The following is a 24,649-nucleotide window of genomic DNA, read 5'->3' on the forward strand; positions in this document are numbered from 1 at the left end:
TCTCTCCCTTCTTCTCCTGCTCGAGACCTTCGCAAGAACATCGACCAGAAACTAAGTTTGACTCCAGCGATCGCTACCCGATAGAGACTCCTAGCCATCGACCTGTATCAGCCTTCGAATCCCGCAGGCCAGACCCAATTCGATAAGCCATTGGTTTCCCTGACCTGGTGGGCCCTTCCCAAAGTTAAGTATTGGCCTGTAGTGGTAGGTAGTAGTCTAGAAAGTAGGATTATTGTGTAAGTATTTATTGCTGTACATAATAAATGATCGTTGATTTAACTCTTACTAAGCGGTGTGCTGTCTTATTAATCATAACTTGAGCTTGAACCACGTGGCGGTATCAGAAAGATACCTGGCGACTCGTGAGCAAAGGTGACAGAATTAGAGCTAATAAAACTAAGGCTAATGAGAGCAACTGTTACAGTGAGGGGTGTGGGGTATATCAGTGTTACAGTGAGGGGTGTGGGGTATATCAGTGTTACAGTGAGGGGTGTGGGGTATATCAGTGTTACAGTGAGGGGTGTGGGGTATATCAGTGTTACAGTGAGGGGTGTGGGGTATATCAACGAGTGTTACAGTGAGGGGTGTGGGGTATATCAACGAGTGTTACAGTGAGGGGTGTGGGGTATATCAGAGTGTTACAGTGAGGGGTGTGGGGTATATCAGAGTGTTACAGTGAGGGGTGTTGGGTATATCAGTGTGTTACAGTGAGGGGTGTGGGGTATATCAGTGTTACAGTGAGGGGTGTGGGCTATATCAGAGTGTTACAGTGAGGGGTGTGGGCTATATCAGAGTGTTACTGTGAGGGGTGTGGGCTATATCAGTGTTACAGTGAGGGTGTGGGGTATATCAGAGTGTTATAGTGGGGGATGGGGGTATATCAGTGTTACAGTGAGGGGTGTGGGCTATATCAGTGTTACAGTGAGGGGTGTGGGGTATATCAGAGTGTTACAGTGAGGGGTGTGGGGTATATCAGTGTTACAGTGAGGGGTGTGGGCTATATCAGTGTTACAGTGAGGGGTGTGGGGTATATCAGAGTGTTACAGTGGGGGATGGGGGTATATCAGTGTGTTACAGTGAGGGGTGTGGGGTATATCAGAGTGTTACAGTGAGGGGTGTGGGATATAACAGACTGTTACAGTGAGGGGTGTCGGGTATATCAGAGTGTTACAGTGAGGGGTGTGGGGTATATCAGAGTGTTACAGTGAGGGGTATATCAGAGTGTTACAGTGAGGGGTGTGGGGTATATCAGAGTGTTACAGTGAGGGGTGTGGGGTATATCAGAGTGTTACAGTGAGGGGTGTGGGGTATATCAGAGTGTAACAGTGAGGGGTGTGGGGTATATCAGAGTGTTACAGTGAGGGGTGTGGGGCATATCAGAGTGTTACAGTGAGGGGATTTTACGAGTGTTACAGTGGGGGGTGTGGGGTATATCAGAGTGTTACAGTGGGGGGTGTGGGGTATATCAGAGTGTTACAGTGAGGGGTGTGGAGTACATCAGAGTGTTACAGTGAGGGGTGTGGGATATATCAGAGAGTAACAGTGAGGGGTGTGGGGTATATCAGTGTTACAGTGAGGGGTGTGGGGTATATCAGTGTGTTACAGTGAGGGGTGTGGGGTATATCAGAGTGTAACAGTGAGGGGTGTGGGGTATATCAGAGTGTAACAGTGAGGGGTGTGGGGTATATCAGAGTGTTACAGTGAGGTGTGCGGGTATATCAGAGTGTAACAGTGAGGGGTGTGGGGTATATCAGTGTTGCAGTGAGGGGTGTGGGGTATATCAGAGTGTCACAGTGAGGGGTGTGGGGTATATCAGTGTTACAGTGAGGGGTGTGGGGTATATCAGAGTGTTACAGTGAGGGGTGTGGGTATATCAGACTGTTACAGTGAGGGGTGGGGTATATCAGAGTGTTACAGTGAGGGGTGTGGGATATATCAGTGTTACAGTGAGGTGTGTGGGGTATATCAGTGTTACAGTGAGGGGTGTGGGGTATATCAGTGTATTACAGTGAGGGGTGTGGGGGTATATCAGAGTGTTACAGTGAGGGGTGGGGTGTATATCAGTGTTACAGTGAGGGGTGTGGGTATATCAGAGTGTTACAGTGAGGGGTGTGGGGTATATCAGAGTGTTGCAGTGAGGGGTGTGGGGTATATCAGTGTTACAGTGAGGGGTGTGGGGTATATCAGTGTTACAGTGAGTGGTGTGGGGTATATCAGTGTTACAGCGAGGGGTTTTTACGAGTGTTACAGTGAGGGGTGTGGGGTATATCAGAGTGTTACAGTGAGGGGTGTGGGGTATATCAGTGTTACAGTGAGGTGTGTGGGGTATATCAGTGTTACAGTGAGTGGTGTGGGGTATATCAGTGTTACAGCGAGGGGTTTTTACGAGTGTTGCAGTGAGGGGTGTGGGGTATATCAGTGTTACAGTGAGGGTTGTGGGGTATATCAGTGTCACAGTGAGTGGTGTGGGGTATATCAGAGTGTTACAGTGAGGGGTGTGGGGTATATCAGAGTGTTACAGTGAGGGGTGTGGGGTATATCAGTGTATTACAGTGCGGGGTGTGGGGTTTTTACGAGTGTTACAGCGAGGGGTGTGGGGTATATCAGTGTTACAGTGAGGGTTGTGGGGTATATCAGTGTCACAGTGAGTGGTGTGGGGTATATCAGAGTGTTACAGTGAGGGGTGTGGGGTATATCAGTGTTACAGTGAGGTGTGTGGAGTATATCAGTGTTACAGTGAGTGGTGTGGGGTATATCAGTGTTACAGTGAGGGGTGTGGGGTATATAAGTGTTACAGTGAGGGGTGTGGGATATATCAGTGTTACAGTGAGTGGTGTGGGGTATATCAGAGCGTTACAGTGAGGGGTGTGGGGTATATCAGAGTTTTGCAGTATGGGGTATATCAGAGTGTTACAGTGAGGGGTGTGGTGTATATCAGTGTTACAGTGAGGGGTGTGGGGTATATCAGTGTTACAGTGAGGGGTGTGGGGTATATCAGAGTGTTACAGTGAGGGGTGTGGGGTATATCAGTGTTACAGCGAGGGGTGTGCGGTATATCAGAGAGTTACAGTGAGGGGTGTGGGGTATATCAGAGTGTTACAGGGAGGGGTGTGGGGTATATCAGTGTTACAGGGAGGGGTGTGGGGTATATCAGTGTTACAGTGAGGGGTGTGGGGTATATCAGAGTGTTACAGTAAGGGGTGTGGGGTCTATCAGTGTTACAGTGAGGGGTGTGGGGTATATCAGTGTTACAGTGAGGGGTGGGGGGTATATCAGTGTTACAGTGAGGGGTGTGGGGTATATCAGTGTTACAGTGAGGGGTGTGGGGTATATCAGAGTGTTACAGTGAGGGGTGTGGGGTATATCAGTGTTACAGTGAGGGGTGTGGGGTATATCAGAGTGTTACAGTGAGGGGTGTGGGGTATATCAGTGTTACAGTGAGGGGTGGGGGGTATATCAGTGTTACAGTGAGGGGTGGGGGGTATATCAGTGTTACAGTGAGGGGTGTGGGGTATATCAGTGTTGCAGTGAGGGGTGTGGGTATATCAGTGTTACAGTGAGGGGTGTGGGGTATATCAGTGTTACAGTGAGGGGTGTGGGGTATATCAGTGTTACAGTGAGGGGTGTGGGGTATATCAGTGTTACAGTGAGGGGTGTGGGGTATATCAGAGTGTTACAGTGAGGGGTGTGGGGTATATCAGTGTTACAGTGAGGGGTGTGGGGTATATCAGAGTGTTACAGTGAGGGGTGTGGGGTATATCAGTGTTACAGTGAGGGGTGGGGGGTATATCAGTGTTACAGTGAGGGGTGTGGGGTATATCAGTGTTGCAGTGAGGGGTGTGGGTATATCAGTGTTACAGTGAGGGGTGTGGGGTATATCAGTGTTACAGTGAGGGGTGTGGGGTATATCAGAGTGTTACAGTGAGGGGTGTGGGGTATATCAGTGTTACAGTGAGGGGTGTGGGGTATATCAGAGTGTAACAGTGAGTGGAATGGGGTATATCAGAGTGTTACAGCGAGGGGTGTGGGGTATATCAGTGTTACAGTGAGGGGTTTTTACGAGTGTTACAGTGAGGGGTGGGAGCTATGGCACTTACTTGCATCCATATTTACAGCCGGTCTTTGGATTTGAATCGATGACGGATTTGGCTGGTTTTTCTCTGTGGAACAAGAGGAAAAAATATTAACTCTGGGAGGACGAGCATGGATCCGGCTGCACCTGCTCTCCCTCCATCATTCCTTCCTTACCCTCAATGAGGGGTCACTGGGCAGTGATCAGGAGCAGGGACCCTGCCTGATTTCCCCCCTCTCTCTAACCCAGGGATCACTGGACAGTGATCAGGAGCAGGAACGCTGGCTGATTTCCTCTCTCTCTCTAACCCAGGGATCACTGGACAGTGATCGGGAGCAGGAACCCTGGCTGATTCCCACTCTGGCTCCTGAAGCTCGGGGTTAATAAGGCTAATTGTTCAATTCCTAGGGGTGCACATCTCCAAAGATCTGTCCTGGTCCACCCACATCGACGCTTCCACCAAGTAAGCACAACAGCGCCTATACTTCCTCAGGAAACTCGGCATGTCCACATTAACCCTTACCAGCTTTTACAGATGCACCATAGAAAGCATCCTATCGGGCTGCATCACAGTTATACTAACAGCCCATCAACCCAGACATCTGCAGTTTAATCGGCTATCCCCGGGAACAATTGCAACACATTAGCAATTGAATACCGGGCCAGACCTGTCAGCGCCTGCATTGGCCGAAACAAAGGCAGGTGAACGACCACCCCCCGATCGGGGAATCGCCTCGCAATTGGACGTATCGAACCCAGTGATTGGGAACAAGTCCAGTCACTTGGGACTCAGGGTCAAGGGGCGCCCCGAGAGGCGGGAAGCCCCTGGGCCCTATAAAGTGAGGGGCCAAGTTCAGATCGCTATCTCTCTCTCCCTTCTTCACCTGCTCGAGACCTTCGCAAGAACATCAACCAGCAACTGTAAGTTTGAATCCAGCGATCGCTACCCGATAGAGACTCCTAGCCATCGACCTGTATCAGCCTTCGAATCCCGCAGGCCAGACCCAATTCGATAAGCCATTGGTTTCCCTGACCTGGTGGGCCATTCCCAAAGTTAAGTATTGGCCTGTAGTGGTAGGTAGTAGTCTAGAAAGTAGGATTATTGTATAAGTATTTATTGCTGTATATAATAAATGATCGTTGATTTAACTCTTACTAAGCGGTGTGCTGCCTTATTAATCATAACTTGAACTTGAACCACGTGGCGGTATCAGAAAGATACCTGGCGACTCATGAGCAAAGGTGACAGAATTAGAGCTAATAAACTAAGGCTAAAAAGAGCAACATAATTGGCGACTCCGCCGGGACCCGGCATAGAAGTGGAAAACCACTCCGGGAGAACCCCAACAATTTGAATAGAGTCCAATCGGAAACAAACAAAAAAAAAAAAAACCACAAGTGTTCAAGCGGTTCTGGTTAATAATTCACAATTCAGAAGTGTGTGTATGCATGCGTAACTAACAGGGCTATAAGGTAAAATTGATAGATTTTGTTGCGTCAAAACTGTCGGAAGTCTGTATTTTCAGAAATTAGCGCAAGCCATACCCGCATCTACGACACCACCTTAGCCCCCTGTTCCAAATTTGAACGTAACGAGCAGTTAAGAGAGATGGCCATGCAGGCAATGCAACGCCTCATGAACCCTGAAGAATTTGCGGTCGCAGTGACCAGCAGCGGTAGAGTGGGACAGTGTCTCGTTTGGGAAGTGGAAATTCGCAAATTTCTGCAGGGCAAAGGATGGCCCGTGGGGAGCGGTTTCTGTAATAATGACGACTCAGGTCCCGGACGTATAGGGCATACTTGGTGGGAGAACTAGAGTGAAATCCATAAGAAAAGCTTAGCGAAAGCGCGCAAGCCGATGGCAATCGTGTCCTGTATTGCACAATCGCGAGGCACAGAGGAGGTCGTCAGGACGCTCCGAAAGGAAATAGAGGGCATACATCGTATGAGTAAAATCGATGTATGCGAAATGGAAAAGGAAAACCTGGAATTGAAAAGGCAGTTAGAAGCCAAGGACAAAGAGGTGGCTGACCCCAAACGGGGTCACCAGTCTTGTCTGGCGCATTGGAGTAGTTTCCAGTCACAGTATGAGAAGGCTTATCAGGACACACAGCATGCAGTCCTGGTTAAGAAAGAGACGGAGAAGCAGGTGGAGACACTACAGAAGCAATGTAGTGATCTCAAGGCAGCCTTGAGAGAGCTCCACGCTGCAACCACGGAACAAAGGGAGAGTACCTTAGACCATGCAAAGTGCCGAAAGCAAATTGCAGACTTGAAAGCAATGCTTTCTGTCCAAAAGGGATTCCAAGACACCTTTTGGGAAAGTTTAGACCAGGAAGACGGCCCTGATTGGGAAGAACTGCAAGAGACAGCGCAGAGATATGTTTAGGGAGCATGTGCGCAGGGAAAACCCCAAAGGAGGAGAGCACCCCCACCCAGCAGGTAATACAGGCTCCCACGAACCCTGTAACAACCCACCGCAGCGCCACAGCAGACGAGGCGAAAGTCTTATATTCCACCCCCCTCACAGTGACCCAATTACGGGACAAGTGTGCGAAAATCACACCATTCCTCCCCGCTTCAGACCCACACCATTTCTTTGTCACCGTCAAACACCAGGCGACCTTGTACGGCCTGGATGAGAAAGAGCAGGTAAAGCTCACGGTCCTCAGCTTAGACCCATCGGTCGCAGCAGCCCTTCCCAACCCACAGAATGTAAGAGGAGGCACCCTTGCAGAAATGCATACCGCGATCCTGGATGCGATCGGGTACAACCGGGGCGACCCCGTAGACGGTCTGAATAAATGCAGACAGAAAAAGTCTGAACACTCCACAGCGTTCGCAGGACGCTTGTGGATTCACTTTGAAGCCGTTTTCGGCAACGTAGACCGTGCCCATTTGTCCGCAGACAATATGGCCAAATGGACCCGCACCCTTATCTCCCATGCCACGGAAGCAGGACAGAATGCCTGTAGTAATTATGACCCCTCGGAGGAGGCTCATAATGAGGAGTGGGTGGTCAAAAGATTGTCCCACGTTTGGAAACAAGTGGCTCACGGTAAATCCGCAGCTAGAACCCCTGAGGAAAACCAAGCCGCCGCAGACGTGCAGGCAGTAAGAACCACTCTCCACAACCCCGCCTGGGTAAACGAGGGAAAGAGCGCCCCCCCAGCAAAACCGCACGAATGCTACAATTGCGGACAGTTGGGACATTTTGCTAAGGAATGCAAGGCCCCTAAAAAACCACAGAGAGCCCAACAGACAGGCACTCTCAATAAGAAAAAGGCAGAGCCCATACATAGCGTTAGCACCCAGTCCGATCACAGACCTGACCGGAACGGACTGACGGTGTACAGGCTCCCCTAGCTGGGTCTGGGATAGGTCAGGACGACCCGTAGTCACAGCAAAGGTTAGGGGTCAGCCGATCGAGCTTCTCAGGGACACAGGAGGGTCCCGCACAACCTTAAATTCCTCCACCCTTGGTAAGGACACGTGGCCCACCACAGCCACTGTCACCCTCAGCGGCTTCACAGGCCACTCACAACAGGGACATATCACAACCCCTGTACCCATCCAAATCGGAACCATTAATACAAAACACCCCGTAGTGTTAGTCGACCTGCCCCCAACAGCAGAGCACATTTTAGGGATTGACTTCATGAATTCTCATCACCTCTCTTTCGATCCAGTCAACCAGTGTGTCTGGAAGATGGCGAAATCTGCTAGAGCCCCCGCAACGCTCAATATAGGGGATTATATGAACAAAATTAGCGCAGTAGGCGGGTTTTGGTTCAACCCCACCACACTCAGCACGGACCGACGGGTTAGGGCAGTCCTGCAAAAGAACAGGGCAGCATTCGCGACCCACAAACACGACTGTGGACGGATGACCGGTTCCGTACAAATAACAGGACCGGACCCTAGACCCCAGAAACAGTACGGATTTCCCCTAGAAGCAGAGGGAGAAATCCTAAAGGTCATAGAGAGCTTATTAGAGCAGGGCGTCCTAAGATCGGTAGCCTCGACTAATAATGCCCCGATTTGGCCAGTAAGGAAACCCGACGGATCATGGCGCTTGACCATTGATTATCGGGAACTCAATAAAGTCACCCCCGCAGCAGCCCCCACCGTTGCAACAAGTTCCGAGACCATGCTCCATGCCCGATATTTCACGGTTTTGGACGTCAGTAATGGGTTCTGGTCCATTCCATTGGCAAAGGCGTGCCAGTATAAATTTGCCTTCACTTTCAGAGCGCAGCAGTACACGTGGACATGCCTGCCACAAGGCTTCCACAACTCCCCCTCCGTTTTCCACTGACAGCTGGCGAATGGACTAGCGACATTTTCTCGCCCCGAATGCCTGGTACAGTACGTAGACGATCTACTACTGCAGACAGACACGAAGGAAGAGCACATTGAGCTTCTGTCCGAACTCCTGGAATTACTACACTCCATTGGCTGTAAAGTCAACCCCAAAAAGCCCCAGATATTGGAAGAAAAGGTGGTATATTTGGGTACTATCATCACACACGGCAAACGCGAAATCGAGCACAAAAGAATTGACTCGATCGCTAAATTGCCCCTTCCCCAACACGTTTCAGCCCTCCGGTCGTTTTTAGGACTGGTTGGCTACTGCCGAAACCACATTGACGGTTTCGCCAGCAAGGCAGCGCCCCTCTCAGACCTCCTAAAGAAAGGAGCCCCCGGGGAATGGCTTCCGCAGCATACGGATGCTGTGGAATCACTAAAACAGGCGCGCATAGCCGCCCCCGCACTACAAGTTCCCGACCCGCTTTCCCCTTACGCCATAGAGGTAGCGACCACAGACCGCACCCTTTCAGCCGTGCTCCTGCAGGGACGGCACGACCAGCTAAGACCCGTAGCTTATGCCTCCCGGATTTTAGATGCTGTGGAGCAGGGATTCTCAGCCTGTGAGAGGCACCTGCTTGCAGTTTTCTGGGCAGTCCAGTACTTTTCATACATTACCGGACTGAACCCCATCACCATCTTGACCGAGCACACCCCCACCCAACTTTTACTAGACGGACGACTTAAAGACGGTACCGTCAGCCAAATCCGCGCTGCTGGGTGGACCCGTCTCTTACAAGGACGGGACATCACTGTAAAACGGACAAAGACTCACACATACTTAGCGGGCAATCTACAGTACCCCGGAACCCCCCACGAGTGTGAAATCATCTCGCCCCACCATAATATAGGCCCCTTTATAGCGAAAACACCCCCCAGAAAACTAGCCACTCCATCTCAGAACCCCCCTCACCCGGACACGTGTGACCCATTAGGATTTATGTGGACGGATCTTCCACAATCCTGGATGGGCAACGCATAACAGGTTGCGGGATCTATGTCGAGGACGCGCAGGGACGCCCCCTTGAGGAAATCACATTAAAATTACCCGGACACTTAGGCGCGCAGGCAGCAGAGCTTGCGGCCATCGCTTACATTGTAGAGCACCCAGATTCCTTCCCCAGCCCAGCAGACATATTCAGACAGTCTATACGTGTGCAACAGCCTCACTGAATTTCTGCCCCTTTGGGAAACAAGAGGATTTGTTTCCGCGGATGGGAAACCCCTCCCCTCAGCCCCATTACTCCGCCATATTCTGGAAAAAGCCAAGGACAGGACCTTTGGCATTATAAAAGTCCACAGCCCCCATCGTTCCCCCCCCCCCTGGAAATGTAAAAGCCGACGCGCTGGCTAAAGCAGGATCCAGGCATGGGTATTTTTGGAAGCCCCCCGAGAGCGCCCCAGTGAGTGCGCCACTGAGTGCAGTTCAGGTCGCGCAGACTAGGATCGAAGATCTAGTAGAGGCCCAGAAGCAGGATAGCGCTCTCACTGAAATCGTGAAAGGGAAGTTTCCAGCCTCATACGAGAGGTACAGAAATACGATAACCACACATGACGGTGTGGTGTTAAAGGACACCCTTTACGTAGCTCCTGAGCAGGATAGGAATCAAATGATCTGTTTATTCCATGATGGTCATGGATACCAGGGAATCGAACCCACCGCAGCTCACCTCAAACAACTTTGTTGGTGGCCTAATCTCAAAGAAGATGTATCCCATTACATTGAGAATTGCCTCATCTGCGCTCAGAACAACCCAGATAGATATGCCAAAAAGGCCCAACTCACCCACACCCGACCCGTTAACGGCCCCTGGACTAACCTCCAGATTGATTTTATAGGTCCATTGCCCCCTTGCAGGAATGGCTATAAATATGTTCTGGTGGTCATAGGCACTTTTACAAAGTGGGTGGAAGCATTTCCAGCCCGCACCAACACCGCAAAAACCACAGCCAAACTCCTAACCCACCACATCTTCACAAGGTGGGGACTCCCCCGCAGTATTGAGTCGGACCAAGGTTCTCACTTTACGGGACGGGTCATCTAGAACGTCCTCACGATATTTGGCATAACCCAAAAATTTCACATTGCGGACCACCCTCAGTTGAGTGGTATAGTGGAGCGCATGAATCGGACTCTAAAAACCACCCTTAGGAAAATGGTCCAGCAGAACAACACCTCTTGGGATTCGGTCCTCCCCTTTGCGCTGATGTTTTTGCGTAACACTATTTCCACCTCCACAGGTTACACCCCACACACCCTCATGACCGGACGCCCCATGAAAGGGACAGAATACTTGTTGGGTTTAGACCGGACCAGCCCTGAAGTTACGGCCCTCACCCACGAGAAAGCCGTTGAACAATTACTTGCAAATATAAAAACGGCCCAGTTAGCAGCCGCTGTTAAACTGGGCACTAAAAGAAAACAGAGCAAGGCCTGTTTTGATAAGGCAGTACATGCAACGGAGTATAATATAGGACAACAAGTGATGCTGTCTGTCTATAACCGAGCACATTTCTGTCTCCGAAATACTCGGGTCCGTACTCCATTACGGATAAAGTAAGCCCATCGGTATATAAAATCAAATCCCAAAATGGCAAGACTGCGTGGTTTCACATAAACCAGCTTAAGGTTTATGGAGCAGTCAAACCACGCCCACCACGTCATGCTTGACGCAGCAGACCAAACCCCGCCCACAGCCAACGTAACCACACCCACCCCTTCCACGTCCAGCCCAGACACGGACTCGCCCCCGACTCCACCCACAAACTTTACACTCCGCCCCTGAACGCCCACAGACTGCAGCAGCAGAGACAGCGACTGTGACTCTGACGACAGCCACAGCACGCCTCCCTACTATCCTGGTCCCACACCCAGCGACTCCGACTTTGACTCCAGTGACCCCTTCCTCGTCACTTTCTTAAACAAACCCCACCACCGACCACCGAACCACACGGACGACCCCGACTTTGTCCCCACACAACTCGACCCAACTCATTGGCACCGCGACAACTCCTGCAGACTCGTCCGAAACGACCCCAACTCACACCACGCAGTCCTTTCCGCCCTAATTCACTCCAGAGTTTGGCACCCGGGAGAAGGTGACGACCTCGGGTCTGACTCCCAAGCCGCCAACCCCTTTGCGACCCTGTTCGCAACAGAGAACTGAGGTGTCCACATGATGATTTAAAGGAGACACTTGGTGAAAAGTGTTGTCTTTCCTGATGGAACCTGCAGGATGTTTTCCGTTGTTTGTATGTTTGTTTAATGTTGTTCGTCCGACAGGAGAATGTTCTCCCCGCCACACACCCATTCACCTGAACTTTTTCCCACTGACACCCACACGCCCATTCTGCCGAAACCTCTGAGGACTTGCCTCAGAGGTCCACCGAGACCAGACGCTTGTTCAGCGGAACTAGCTTTTCAGCTGATACTTGTTCGGGTATCAGACGCCCGATCGTAGCTGCTCTTCTGATTTGACGGGAGATTCAGAACAGTAACCCCACCATGATGACTACATTTTTGTCCGTTCTTGTCGGTTGCTCAGGCAGTGGAGAAACGGCGTGAGACCCGCCCTGCCTGGGGACCCCCCCGTTGGTCAAAAACGCTCGGGTAGGGGACATACGGTATTGGTAGCCGTCCTACCCGGGGACTCCATCCAAATCTTACCCGTCGCGGCCCGTACACAACTCATTCGACCTTTTCCTTTCAAAACCAGTTTTATTTATTTAGGCAACCTTTGAGTTGCTGCCACATGCTATTTACATCCAGGAACATTTGGATGGTAAATCAGCACTGGTCCACCATTGGGAAGTGTGCCGTGTCCTAACATTTGTTTTGAAAAAAAAAATGGGCGAGAGTCACATCTTGTGACCAATTATAAGGGTTTAATTGGCCCCAAGAAGGACAGACACACTAACATACCGGATATTATACCAAGGTAGTTACAGATACTATGCTTGTTTTACAGAACTTCAGAAGCTCCAGGACCGGAGAAAAACAGAGAACACAGAGAAAGAAAAGAAAGAGGACAGCCATGAGGACTCCTTTCATCATGCTCAACACTCTTTCTGAACATTTGGTTGCGCGGGAACGCGGACCCCATTACTCCAAACCCCCCTGCCGTTAATGTTTCACTGCCCCGCAGTACCGAGGGCCCAGTCACCAGCCGCGCTGCATTATCCTGGTGTGCCAAGTTCATAACTTGGTACTCCCTGTCGTACGTTATTGAGGCACTGTTAGCATTGGCCATACTCAGTTGAGCAGTACAGACCATGCGCCTCCGCAAGTTGAAAAGGAGAGCGTACCGCGCTCGAACCCCGGTATATCGGATCCAATCCCCGATATTCGGTTATGACCAGACCCCAGACCCCCGCGACCTATGAATAATGAAACATGCACTTGCGTTTTCCTGTAAATAAAAAGAAATGTATGGAAATGTATGATCCTGCGCTTGACTGCCAAGCCAGGAAAGAATATATGGAATATTATGATTGTTGTTGTATGTTTAGAGAGACAGGATTATGCAATGCTTGATGAGTTGTTTAGGTAAAGTTAGAGGTTCCCAGTTTTATTTTTTTAGATACATCCCCTGCCTGACATATCGCCCTCAAGAATTTAGGTAAATTTTTGTGCATAGCTAGGGTCAGAGTAGTGGCCATGTAGGAGGTGCCCCCCCGACTCCCCCCCCCCCCCCCACGGTCAGGGAATGGAATTTATGTGATCCTTCACGCTTCGCCTTAGGATCACAAGGCGGGAATGTAGCCACGTAAAATGGCTGCTTCCCTATTAATTTGGCCAAAACCCGATTTAAAATGGCTAACCGAAAAGGCTGATGGGAAAAGCAGGCAACAGGACACAAACGGACAGCTGCAGGCAGAATATCATATTCGGCTCTGGGGAAGTCGGCCCAGATCGATACTCAGGACTATTAACAGCCCATCAACCCAGACATCTGCAGTTTAATCGGCTATCCCCGGGAACAATTGCAACATATTAGCAATTGAATGCCGGGCCAGACCTGTCAGCGCCTGCAGTGGCCGAAACAAAGGCAGGTGAACGACCACTCCCCGATCGGGGAATCGCCTCACAATTGGACATATCGAACCCAGTGATTGGGAACAAGTCCAATCACTTGGGACTCAGGGTCAAGGGCCGCCCCGAGAGGCGGGAAGCCCCTGGGCACTATAAAGTGAGGGGCCAAGTTCAGATCTCTCTCTCTCTCTCTCCCTTCTTCGCCTGCTCGAGACCTTCGCAAGAACATCAACCAAGTTTGAATCCAGCGATCGCTACCCGATAAAGACTCCGAGCCATCGACATGTATCAGCCTTTTGAATCCCGCGGGCCAGATCCGATTCGATAAGCCATTGGTTTCCCTGACCTGGTGGGCTCTTCCGAAAGTTAAGTATTGGCCAGTAGTGATAGGTTTCTATATAGATAGTAGGATTATTGTGTCAACATTACTTGTTGTATATAATAAATGACCGTTGATTTCAATCTTACTAAGCGGTGTGCTGACTTATTAATCATAACTCGAGCTTGAACCACGTGGCGGTATCAGAAAGATACCTGGCGACTCGGGAGCAAAGGTGACAGAATCAGAGATAATAAACTATGGCTAAAAAGAGCAACAGTTGTTTGAGGTGATTCAACATTTCTGGCAGCAGATGGGTCCATTAAATCCAGGGGCAAGACTGTGGAAAGTATTAGGAACAATCGCATCAAATATCATCAGCAGCAAATCCCCCACCACCAACATCCTCAGGGTTTCCATTAACCAGACACTGAACTGCACGAATCAGGTGAATACTGTGGCTACAAGGCTAAATCAGAGGCTGGAAATTCTGCGGCGAGTAACTCACCTCCAGCCTGTCCACCATCGACAAGTCAGCAGTGCGATGGAATACTCTCCACTTGCCTGGATGAGTGCAGCTCCGACCACACACAGAATGCTTGTCACCATCCACGACAAAGCAGTCCCGCTTGATTCATACCCCATCGACAAACATTTGCTGCCAGCATTATCATTTCAGAGTGTTACAGTGAGGGGTGTGGGGTATATCAGATTGTTACAGTGAGGGGTGTGGGGTATATCAGTGTTACAGTGAGGGGTGTGGGGTATATCAGAGTGTTACAGTGAGGGGTGTGGGGTATATCAGGTTGTTACAGTGAGGGGTGTGGGGTATATCAGAGTGTTACAGTGAGGGGTATATCAGTGTTACAGTGAGGGGTGTGGGGTATATCAGTGTTACAGTGCGGGGTGTGGGGTATATCAGTGTTACAGTGAGGGGTGTGGGGTATATCAGAGTGTTACAGCGAGGGGTGTGGGGTATATCAGAGCGTTACAGTGAGGAGTGTGGGGTATATCAGTGTTACAGTGAAGGGTGTGGGGTATATCAGTGTTACAGTGAGGGGTGTGGGGTATATCAGAGTGTTACAGTGAGGGGTGTGGGGTATATCAGAGCGTTACAGCGAGGGGTGTGGGGTATATCAGAGCGTTACAGTGAGGAGTGTGGGGTATATCAGTGTTACAGTGAGGGGTGTGGGGTATATCAGTGTTACCGTGTGAAGTGTGGGATACATCAGAGTGTTACAGTGAGGGGTGCGGTATATCAGAGTGTTACAGTGAGGGGTGTGGGGATATCAGAGTGTTACAGTGAGGGGTTTTTGCGAGTGTTACAGTGAGGGGTGTGGGGTATATCAGTGTTACAGTGAGGGGTTTTTACGAGTGTTACAGTGAGGGGTGTGGGGTATATCAGAGTGTTACAGTGAGTGGTGTGGGGTATATCAGTGCTACAGTGAGGGGTGTGGGGTATATCAGAGTGTTACAGTGAGGGGTTTTTACGAGTGTTAGTGAGGGGTGTGGGGTATATCAGTGTTACAGTGAGAGGTGTGGGGTATATCAGTGTTACAGTGAGGGGTGTGGGGTATATCAGTGTTACAGTGAGGGGTTTTTACAAGTGTCACAGTGAGGGCTGTGGGATATATCAGAGTGTTACAGTGAGGGGTGTGGGGTATATCAGAGTGTTACAGTGCGGGGTGTGGGGTATATCAGTGTTACAGTGAGGGGTGTGGGGTATATCAGAGTGTTACAGTGAGGGGTGTGGGGTATATCAGAGCGTTACAGTGAGGAGTGTGGGGTATATCAGTGTTACAGTGAGGGGTGTGGGGTATATCAGTGTTACCGTGTGAAGTGTGGGATATATCAGAGTGTTACAGTGAGGGGTGCGGTATATCAGAGTGTTACAGTGAGGGGTGTGGGGATATCAGAGTGTTACAGTGAGGGGTTTTTACGAGTGTTACAGTGAGGGGTGTGGGGTATATCAGTGTTACAGTGAGGGGTTTTTACGAGTGTTACAGTGAGGGGTGTGGGTTATATCAGTGTTAGTGTGGGGTATATCAGTGTTACAGTGAGGGGTGCGGTATATCAGAGAGTTACAGTGAGGGGTGTGGGGATATCAGAGTGTTACAGTGAGGGGTTTTTACGAGTGTTACAGTGAGGGGTGTGGGGTATATCAGTGTTACAGTGAGGGGTTTTTACGAGTGTTACAGTGAGGGGTGTGGGGTATATCAGTGTTAGTGAGGGGTGTGGGGTATATCAGTGTTACAGTGAGGGGTGTGGGGTATATCAGAGTGTTACAGTCAGGGGTATATATCAGAGTGTTAGTGAGTGGTGTGGGGTATATCAGTGCTACAGTGAGGGGTGTGGGGTATATCAGAGTGTTACAGTGAGGGGTTTTTACGAGTGTTAGTGAGGGGTGTGGGGTATATCAGTGTTACAGTGAGAGGTGTGGGGTATATCAGTGTTACAGTGAGGGGTGTGGGGTATATCAGTGTTACAGTGAGGGGTGTGGGGTATATCAGTGTTACAGTGAGGGGTTTTTACGAGTGTTACAGTGAGGGGTGTGGGGATATCAGAGTGTTACAGTGAGGTGTGGCGGATATCAATGTTACAGTGAGGGGTTTTTACGAGTGTTACAGTGAGGGGTGTGGGGTATATCAGTGTTACAGTGAGGGGTTTTTACAAGTGTCACAGTGAGGGGTGTGGGGTATATCAGAATGTTACAGTGAGGGGTGTGGGGTATATCAGAGTGTTACAGTGAGGGGTGTGGGGTATAACAGAGTGTTACAGTGAGGGGTGTGGGGTATATCAGAGTGTTACAGTGAGGGGTGTGGGTTATATCAGAGTGTTACAGTGAGGGGTGTGGGGTATATCAGAGCGTTACAGTGAGGAGTGTGGGGTATATCAGTGTTACAGTGAGGGGTGTGGGGTATATCAGTGTTACCGTGTGAAGTGTGGGATATATCAGAGTGTTACAGTGAGGGGTGCGGTATATCAGAGTGTTACAGTGAGGGGTGTGGGGATATCAGAGTGTTACAGTGAGGGGTTTTTACGAGTGTTACAGTGAGGGGTGTGGGGTATATCAGTGTAACAGTGAGGGGTTTTTACGAGTGTTACAGTGAGGGGTGTGGGGTATATCAGAGCGTTACAGTGAGGAGTGTGGGGTATATCAGTGTTACAGTGAGGGGTGTGGGGTATATCAGTGTTACCGTGTGAAGTGTGGGATATATCAGAGTGTTACAGTGAGGGGTGCGGTATATCAGAGTGTTACAGTGAGGGGTGTGGGGATATCAGAGTGTTACAGTGAGGGGTTTTTACGAGTGTTACAGTGAGGGGTGTGGGGTATATCAGTGTTACAGTGAGGGGTTTTTACGAGTGTTACAGTGAGGGGTGTGGGTTATATCAGTGTTAGTGTGGGGTATATCAGTGTTACAGTGAGGGGTGCGGTATATCAGAGAGTTACAGTGAGGGGTGTGGGGATATCAGAGTGTTACAGTGAGGGGTTTTTACGAGTGTTACAGTGAGGGGTGTGGGGTATATCAGTGTTACAGTGAGGGGTTTTTACGAGTGTTACAGTGAGGGGTGTGGGGTATATCAGTGTTAGTGAGGGGTGTGGGGTATATCAGTGTTACAGTGAGGGGTGTGGGGTATATCAGAGTGTTACAGTCAGGGGTATATATCAGAGTGTTAGTGAGTGGTGTGGGGTATATCAGTGCTACAGTGAGGGGTGTGGGGTATATCAGAGTGTTACAGTGAGGGGTTTTTACGAGTGTTAGTGAGGGGTGTGGGGTATATCAGTGTTACAGTGAGAGGTGTGGGGTATATCAGTGTTACAGTGAGGGGTGTGGGGTATATCAGTGTTACAGTGAGGGGTGTGGGGTATATCAGTGTTACAGTGAGGGGTTTTTACGAGTGTTACAGTGAGGGGTGTGGGGATATCAGAGTGTTACAGTGAGGTGTGGCGGATATCAATGTTACAGTGAGGGGTTTTTACGAGTGTTACAGTGAGGGGTGTGGGGTATATCAGTGTTACAGTGAGGGGTTTTTACAAGTGTCACAGTGAGGGGTGTGGGGTATATCAGAATGTTACAGTGAGGGGTGTGGGGTATATCAGAGTGTTACAGTGAGGGGTGTGGGGTATAACAGAGTGTTACAGTGAGGGGTGTGGGGTATATCAGAGTGTTACAGTGAGGGGTGTGGGTTATATCAGAGTGTTACAGTGAGGGGTGTGGGGTATATCAGAGCGTTACAGTGAGGAGTGTGGGGTATATCAGTGTTACAGTGAGGGGTGTGGGGTATATCAGTGTTACCGTGTGAAGTGTGGGATATATCAGAGTGTTACAGTGAGGGGTGCGGTATATCAGAGTGTTACAGTGAGGGGTGTGGGGATATCAGAGTGTTACAGTGAGGGGTTTTTACGAGTGTTACAGTGAGGGGTGTGGGGTATATCAGTGTAACAGTGAGGGGTTTTTACGAGTGTTACAGTGAGGGGTGTGGGGTATATCAGTGTTAGTGAGTGGTGTGGGGTATATCAGTGTTACAGTGAGGGGTGTGGGGTATATCAGAGTGTTACAGTGAGGGGTGTGGGGATATCAGAGTGTTACAGTGAGGTGTGGGGGATATCAGAGTTACAGTGCGGGGTGTTGGGTATATCAGTGTTACAGTGAGGGGTGTGGGGTATATCAGAGAGTTAAAGTGAGGGGTGTGGGGTATATCAGAGTGTTACAGTGAGGGGTGTGGGGTATATCAGAGTGTTACAGTCAGGGGTATATAATCAGAGTGTTACAGTGAGTGGTGTGGGGTATATCAGTGTTACAGTGAGGGGTGTGGGGTATATCAGAGTGTTACAGTGAGGGATGGGGTGTATATCAGAGTGTTACAGTCAGGGGTATATATCAGAGTGTTACAGTGAGTGGTGTGGGGTATATCAGTGTTACAGTGAGGGGTGTGGGGTATATCAGAGTGTTACAGTGAGGGATGGGGTGTATATCAGAGTGTTACAGTGAGGGGTGTGGGGTATATCAGTGTGTTACAGTGAGAGGTGTGGGGTATATCAGAGTGTTACAGTGAGGGGTGTGGGGTACATCAGAGTGTTACAGTGAGGGGTGTGGGGTATATCAGTGTTACAGTGAGGGGTGTGGGGTATATCAGAGTGTTACAGTGAGGGGTGTGGGGTATATCAGAGTGTTACAGTCAGGGGTATATATCAGAGTGTTACAGTGAGTGGTGTGGGGTATATCAGTGTTACAGTGAGGGGTGTGGGGTATATCAGTGTTACAGTGAGGGGTGTGGGGTATATCAGTGTTACAGTGAGGGGTGTGGGGTAAATCAGAGTGTTACAGTGAGGTGTGTGGGGTATATCAGTGTGTTACAGTGAGTGGTGTGGGGTATATAAGTGTTACAGTGAGGGGTTTTTACGAGTGTTACAGTGAGGGGTGTGGGGTATATCAGAGTGTTACAGTCAGGGGTATATATCAGAGTGTTACAGTGAGGTGTGTGGGGTATATCAGTGTTACAGTGAGGAGTGTGGGGTATATCAGTGTTACAGTGAGTGGTGTGGGGTATATCAGTGTTACAGTGAGGGGTGTGGGGTATATCAGAGTGTTACAGTGAGGGGTGTGGGGTATATCAGTGTTACTGTGAGGGGTGTGGGGTATATCAGTGTTACAGTGAGGGGTGTGGGGTATATCAGTGTTACAGTGAGGAGTGTGGGGTATATCAGTGTTACAGTGAGGGGTGTGGGGTATATCAGTGTTACAGTGAGTGGTGTGGGGTATATCAGTGTTACAGTGAGGGGTGTGGGGTATATCAGTGTTACAGTGAGTGGTGTGGGGTATATCAGTGTTACAGTTACGGGTGTGGGGTATATCAGAGTGTTACAGTGAGGTGTGTGGGGTATATCAGAGAGTTACAGTGAGGGGTGTGGGGTATATCAGAGTGTTACAGTGAGGGGTGTGGGGTATATCAGAGTGTTACAGTGAGGGGTGTGGGGTATTTCAGAGTGTTACAGTGAGGGGTGTGCGGTATATCAGAGTGTTACAGCGAGGGGTGTGGGGTATATCAGAGTGTTACAGTGAGGGGTGTTGGGTATATCAGAGTGTTACACTGAGGGGTGTGGGGTATATCAGTGTTACAGTGAGGGGTGTGGGATATATCAGTGTTACAGTGAGGTGTGTGGGGTATATCAGTGTTACAGTGAGGGGTGTGGGGTATATCAGAGAGTTACAGTGAGGGGTGTGGGATATATCAGTGTTACGGTGAGGGGTGTGGGGTATATCAGTGTTACAGTGAGGGGTGTGGGATATATCAGAGAGTTACAGTGAGGGGTGTGGGGTATATCAGAGTTTTGCAGTATGGGGTATATCAGAGTGTTACAGTGAGGTGTGTGGGGTATATCAGAGAGTTACAGTGAGGGGTGTGGGGTATATCAGAGTGTTACAGTGAGGTGTGTGGGGTATATCAGTGTTACAGTGAGGGGTGTGGGGTATATCACTGTGTTACAGTGAGGGGTGTGGGGTATATCAGAGAGTTACAGTGAGTGGAATGGGGTATATCAGTGTTACAGTGAGGGGTATATCAGAGTTTTGCAGTATGGGGTATATCAGAGTGTTACAGCGAGGTGTGTGGGGTATATCAGTGTTACAGTGAGGGGTGTGGGATATATCAGTGTTACAGCGAGGTGTGTGGGGTATATCAGTGTTACAGTGAGGGGTGTGGGGTATATCAGTGTTACAGTGAGGGGTGTGGGGTATATCAGAGAGTTACAGTGAGTGGAATGGGGTATATCAGTGTTACAGTGAGGGGTGTGGGGTATATCAGAGTTTTGAAGTGAGGTGTGTGGGGTATATCAGTGTTACAGTGAGGGGTGTGGGATATATCAGTGTTACAGTGAGTGGTGTGGGGTATATCAGTGTTACCGTGAGGGGTGTGGGGTATATCAGTGTTACAGTGAGGGGTGTGCGGTATATCAGAGTGTTACAGCGAGGGGTGTGGGGTATATCAGAGTGTTACAGTGAGGGGTGTGGGGTATATCAGAGTGTTACAGTGAGGGGTGTGGGTATATCAGTGTTACAGTGAGGGGTTTTTACGGGTGTTACAGTGAGGGGTGTGGGGTATATCAGTGTTACAGTGAGGGGTGTGGGTATATCAGTGTTACAGCGAGGGGTGTGGGGTATATCAGTGTTACAGTGAGGGGTTTTTACGAGTGTTACAGTGAGGGGTGGGAGCTATGGCACTTACTTGCATCCATATTTACAGCCGGTCTTTGGATTTGAATCGATGACGGATTTGGCTGGTTTTTCTCTGTGAAACAAGAGGAAAAAATATTAACTCTGGGAGGACGAGCATGGATCCGGCTGCACCTGCTCTCCCTCCATCATTCCTTCCTTCCAGTCTTCCTTACCCTCAATGAGGGGTCACTGGACAGTGATCAGGAGCAGGAACCCTGGCTGATTTCCCCCCTCTCTCTAACCCAGGGATCACTGGACAGTGATCAGGAGCAGGAACCCTGGCTGATTTCCCCTCTCTCTCTAACCCAGGGCTCACTGGACAGTGATCAGGAGCAGGAACCCTGGCTGATTTCCCCTCTCTCTCTAACCCAGGGCTCACTGGACAGTGATCAGGAGCAGGAACCCTGGCTGATTTCCCCTCTCTCTCTAACCCAGGGATCACTGGACAGTGATCAGGAACCCTGGCTGATTTCCCCTCTCTCTCTCTCACCCAGGGATCACTGGCCAGTGATCAGGAGCAGGAACCCTGGCTGATTTCCCCCTCTCTCTCTAACCCAGGGATAACTGGGCAGAGATCAGGAGCAGGAACCCTGGCTGATTTCCCCTCTCTCTCTCTCTCTAACCCGGGATCACTGGACAGTGATCAGGAGCAGGAACCCTGGCTGATTTCTCCTCTCTCTAACCCAGTGATCACTGGACAGTGATCAGGAGCAGGGACAATGGCTGATTTCCCCTCTCTCTCTAACCCGGGATCACTGGACAGTGATCAGGAGCAGGAACGCTGGCTGATTTCCCCCCTCTCTCTCTCTAACCCAGGGATCACTGGACAGTGATCAGGAGCAGGGACCCTGGCTGATTTCCCCTCTCTCTCTCTCTAACCCAGGGATCACTGGACAGTGATCAGGAGCAGGAATCCTGGCTGATTTCCCCTCTCACACTCTCTAACCCGGGAATCACTGGACAGTGATCAGGAGCAGGAACTTTGGCTGATTTCCCCACTCTCTAACCCAGTGCTCACTGGAGAGCGATCAGGAGCAGGGACCCTGGCTGTTTTTCCTCTCTCTCTCACCCAGTGCTCACTGGAGAGTGATCAGGAGAAGGGACCCTGGCAGATTTCCCCCCTCTCTTACCCAGGGGTCACTGGACAGTGATCCGGAGCAGGAACCCTGGCTGATTTCCCCTATCTCTCTAACACAGGGATCACTGGACAGTGATCAGGAACCCTGGCTGATTTCCCCTCTCTCACTAACCCAGTGATCACTGGACAGTGATCAGGAGCAGGAACCCTGGCTGATTTCCCCTCTCTCTCTAACCCAGGGCTCACTGGACAGTGATCAGGAGCAGGAACCTTGGCTGATTTCCCCCCTCTCTCTAACCCAGGGCTCACTGGACAGTGATCAGGAGCAGGAACCCTGGCTGATTTCCCCTCTCTCTCTAACCCAGGGGTCACTGGACAGTGATCAGGAGCAGGAACCCTGGCTGATTTCCCCTATCTCTCTAACACAGGGATCACTGGACAGTGATCAGGAACCCTGGCTGATTTCCCGTCTCTCTCTAACCCAGTGATCACTGGACAGTGATCAGGAGCAGGAACCTTGGCTGATTTCCCCTCTCTCTCTAACCCAGGGATCACTGGACAGTGATCAGGAGCAGGAACCCTGGCTGATTTCCCCTCTCTCTCTAACCCAGGGATCACTGGACAGTGATCAGGAGCAGGAACCCTGGCTGATTTCCCCTCTCTCTCTAACCCAGGGATCACTGGACAGTGATCAGGAGCAGGAACCCTGGCTGATTTCCCCTCTCTCGCTCTAACCCAGGTCTCACTGGACAGTGATCAGGAGCAGGAACACTGGCTGATTTCCCCTCTCTCTCTCTCACCCAGGGCTCACTGGACAGTGATCAGGAGCAGGAACCCTGGCTGATTTCCCCCTCTCTCTCTAACCCAGGGATAACTGGGCAGAGATCAGGAGCAGAAACCCTGGCTGATTTCCCCTCTCTCTCTCTCTAACCCGGGATCACTGGACAGTGATCAGGAGCAGGAACCCTGGCTGATTTCCCCTCCCTCTAACCCAGGGATCACTGGACAGTGATCAGGAGCAGGAACCCTGGCTGATTTCTCCTCTCTCTAACCCATGGGTCACTGGACAGTGATCAGGAGCAGGGACACTGGCTGATTTCCCCCCTCTCTCTAACCCAGGGATCACTGGACAGTGATCAGGAGCCGGAACGCTGGCTGATTTCCCCCTCTCTCTCTAATCCAGGGATCACTGGACAGTGATCAGGAGCAGGAACCCTGGCTGATTTCCCCCTTCCTCTCTAACCCAGGGATCACTGGACAGTGATCAGGAGCAGGAACCCTGGCTGATTTCCCCTCTCTCTCTCTCTCTAACCCAGGGATCACTGGACAGTGATCAGGAGCAGGAACCCTGGCTGATTTCCCCTCTCTCTAACCCATGGGTCACTGGACAGTGATCAGGAGCAGGGACACTGGCTGATTTCCCCTCTCTCTCTCTCTAACCCGGGATCACTGGACAGTGATCAGGAGCAGGAACCCTGGCTGATTTCCCCTCGCTCTCTCTCTCTAACCCAGGGATCACTGGACAGTGATCAGGAGCAGGGACAATGGCTGATTTCCCCTCTCTCTCTAACCCGGGATCACTGGACAGTGATCAGGAGCAGGAACGCTGGCTGATTTCCTCTCTCTCTCTAACCCAGGGATCACTGGACAGTGATCAGGAGCAGGAACCCTGGCTGATTTCCCCCCTCTCTCTCTCTAACCCAGGGATCACTGGACAGTGATCAGGAGCAGGGACCCTGGCTGATTTCCCCTCTCTCTCTCTCTAACCCAGGGATCACTGGACAGTGATCAGGAGCAGGAATCCTGGCTGATTTCCCCTCTCACTCTCTCTAACCCGGGAATCACTGGACAGTGATCAGGAGCAGGAACTTTGGCTGATTTCCCCACTCTCTAACCCAGTGCTCACTGGAGAGCGATCAGGAGCAGGGACCCAGGCTGATTTTCCCTCTCTCTAACCCAGTGCTCACTGGAGAGTGATCAGGAGAAGGGACCCTGGCAGATTTCCCCCCTCTCTAACCCAGGGGTCACTGGACAGTGATCAGGAGCAGGAACCCTGGCTGATTTCCCCTATCTCTCTAACACAGGGATCACTGGACAGTGATCAGGAGCAGGAACCCTGGCTGATTTCCCCTCTCTCTCTAACCCAGGGATCATTGGACAGTGATCAGGAGCAGGAACCCTGGCTGATTTCCCCTATCTCTCTAACACAGGGATCACTGGACAGTGATCAGGAACCCTGGCTGATTTCCCCTCTCTCTCTAACCCAGTGATCACTGGACAGTGATCAGGAGCAGGAACCCTGGCTGATTTCCCCTCTCTCTCTAACCCAGGGATCACTGGACAGTGATCAGGAGCAGGAACCCTGGCTGATTTCCCCTCTCTCTCTAACCCAGGGTTCACTGGACAGTGATCAGGAGCAGGAACCTTGGCTGATTTCCCCCCTCTCTCTAACCCAGAGCTCACTGGACAGTGATCAGGAGCAGGAACCCTGGCTGATTTCCCCTATCTCTCTAACACAGGGATCACTGGACAGTGACCAGGAACCCTGGCTGATTTCCCGTCT

General features: G+C 50.5%; 1 protein-coding gene across 1 annotated transcript in view; it reads right to left on the reverse strand.

The window, feature by feature from the left end:
- The window catches only part of trim25 (tripartite motif containing 25), a 95,117-nt gene that overhangs the window by 14,303 nt on the left and 56,165 nt on the right, over positions 1-24,649 (reverse strand). The window contains exons 7-8 of the mRNA XM_072483886.1: positions 21,019-21,081; positions 4,098-4,160 (exon numbers count right to left, since the gene is read on the reverse strand). Of these exons, the coding sequence (XP_072339987.1) occupies positions 4,098-4,160; positions 21,019-21,081 (126 nt within the window). The remainder of the gene's footprint in view (positions 1-4,097; positions 4,161-21,018; positions 21,082-24,649) is intronic.

Source organism: Scyliorhinus torazame, chromosome 18 (genome assembly GCF_047496885.1).
Source record: "Scyliorhinus torazame isolate Kashiwa2021f chromosome 18, sScyTor2.1, whole genome shotgun sequence".
NCBI lineage: Eukaryota > Metazoa > Chordata > Chondrichthyes > Carcharhiniformes > Scyliorhinidae > Scyliorhinus > Scyliorhinus torazame.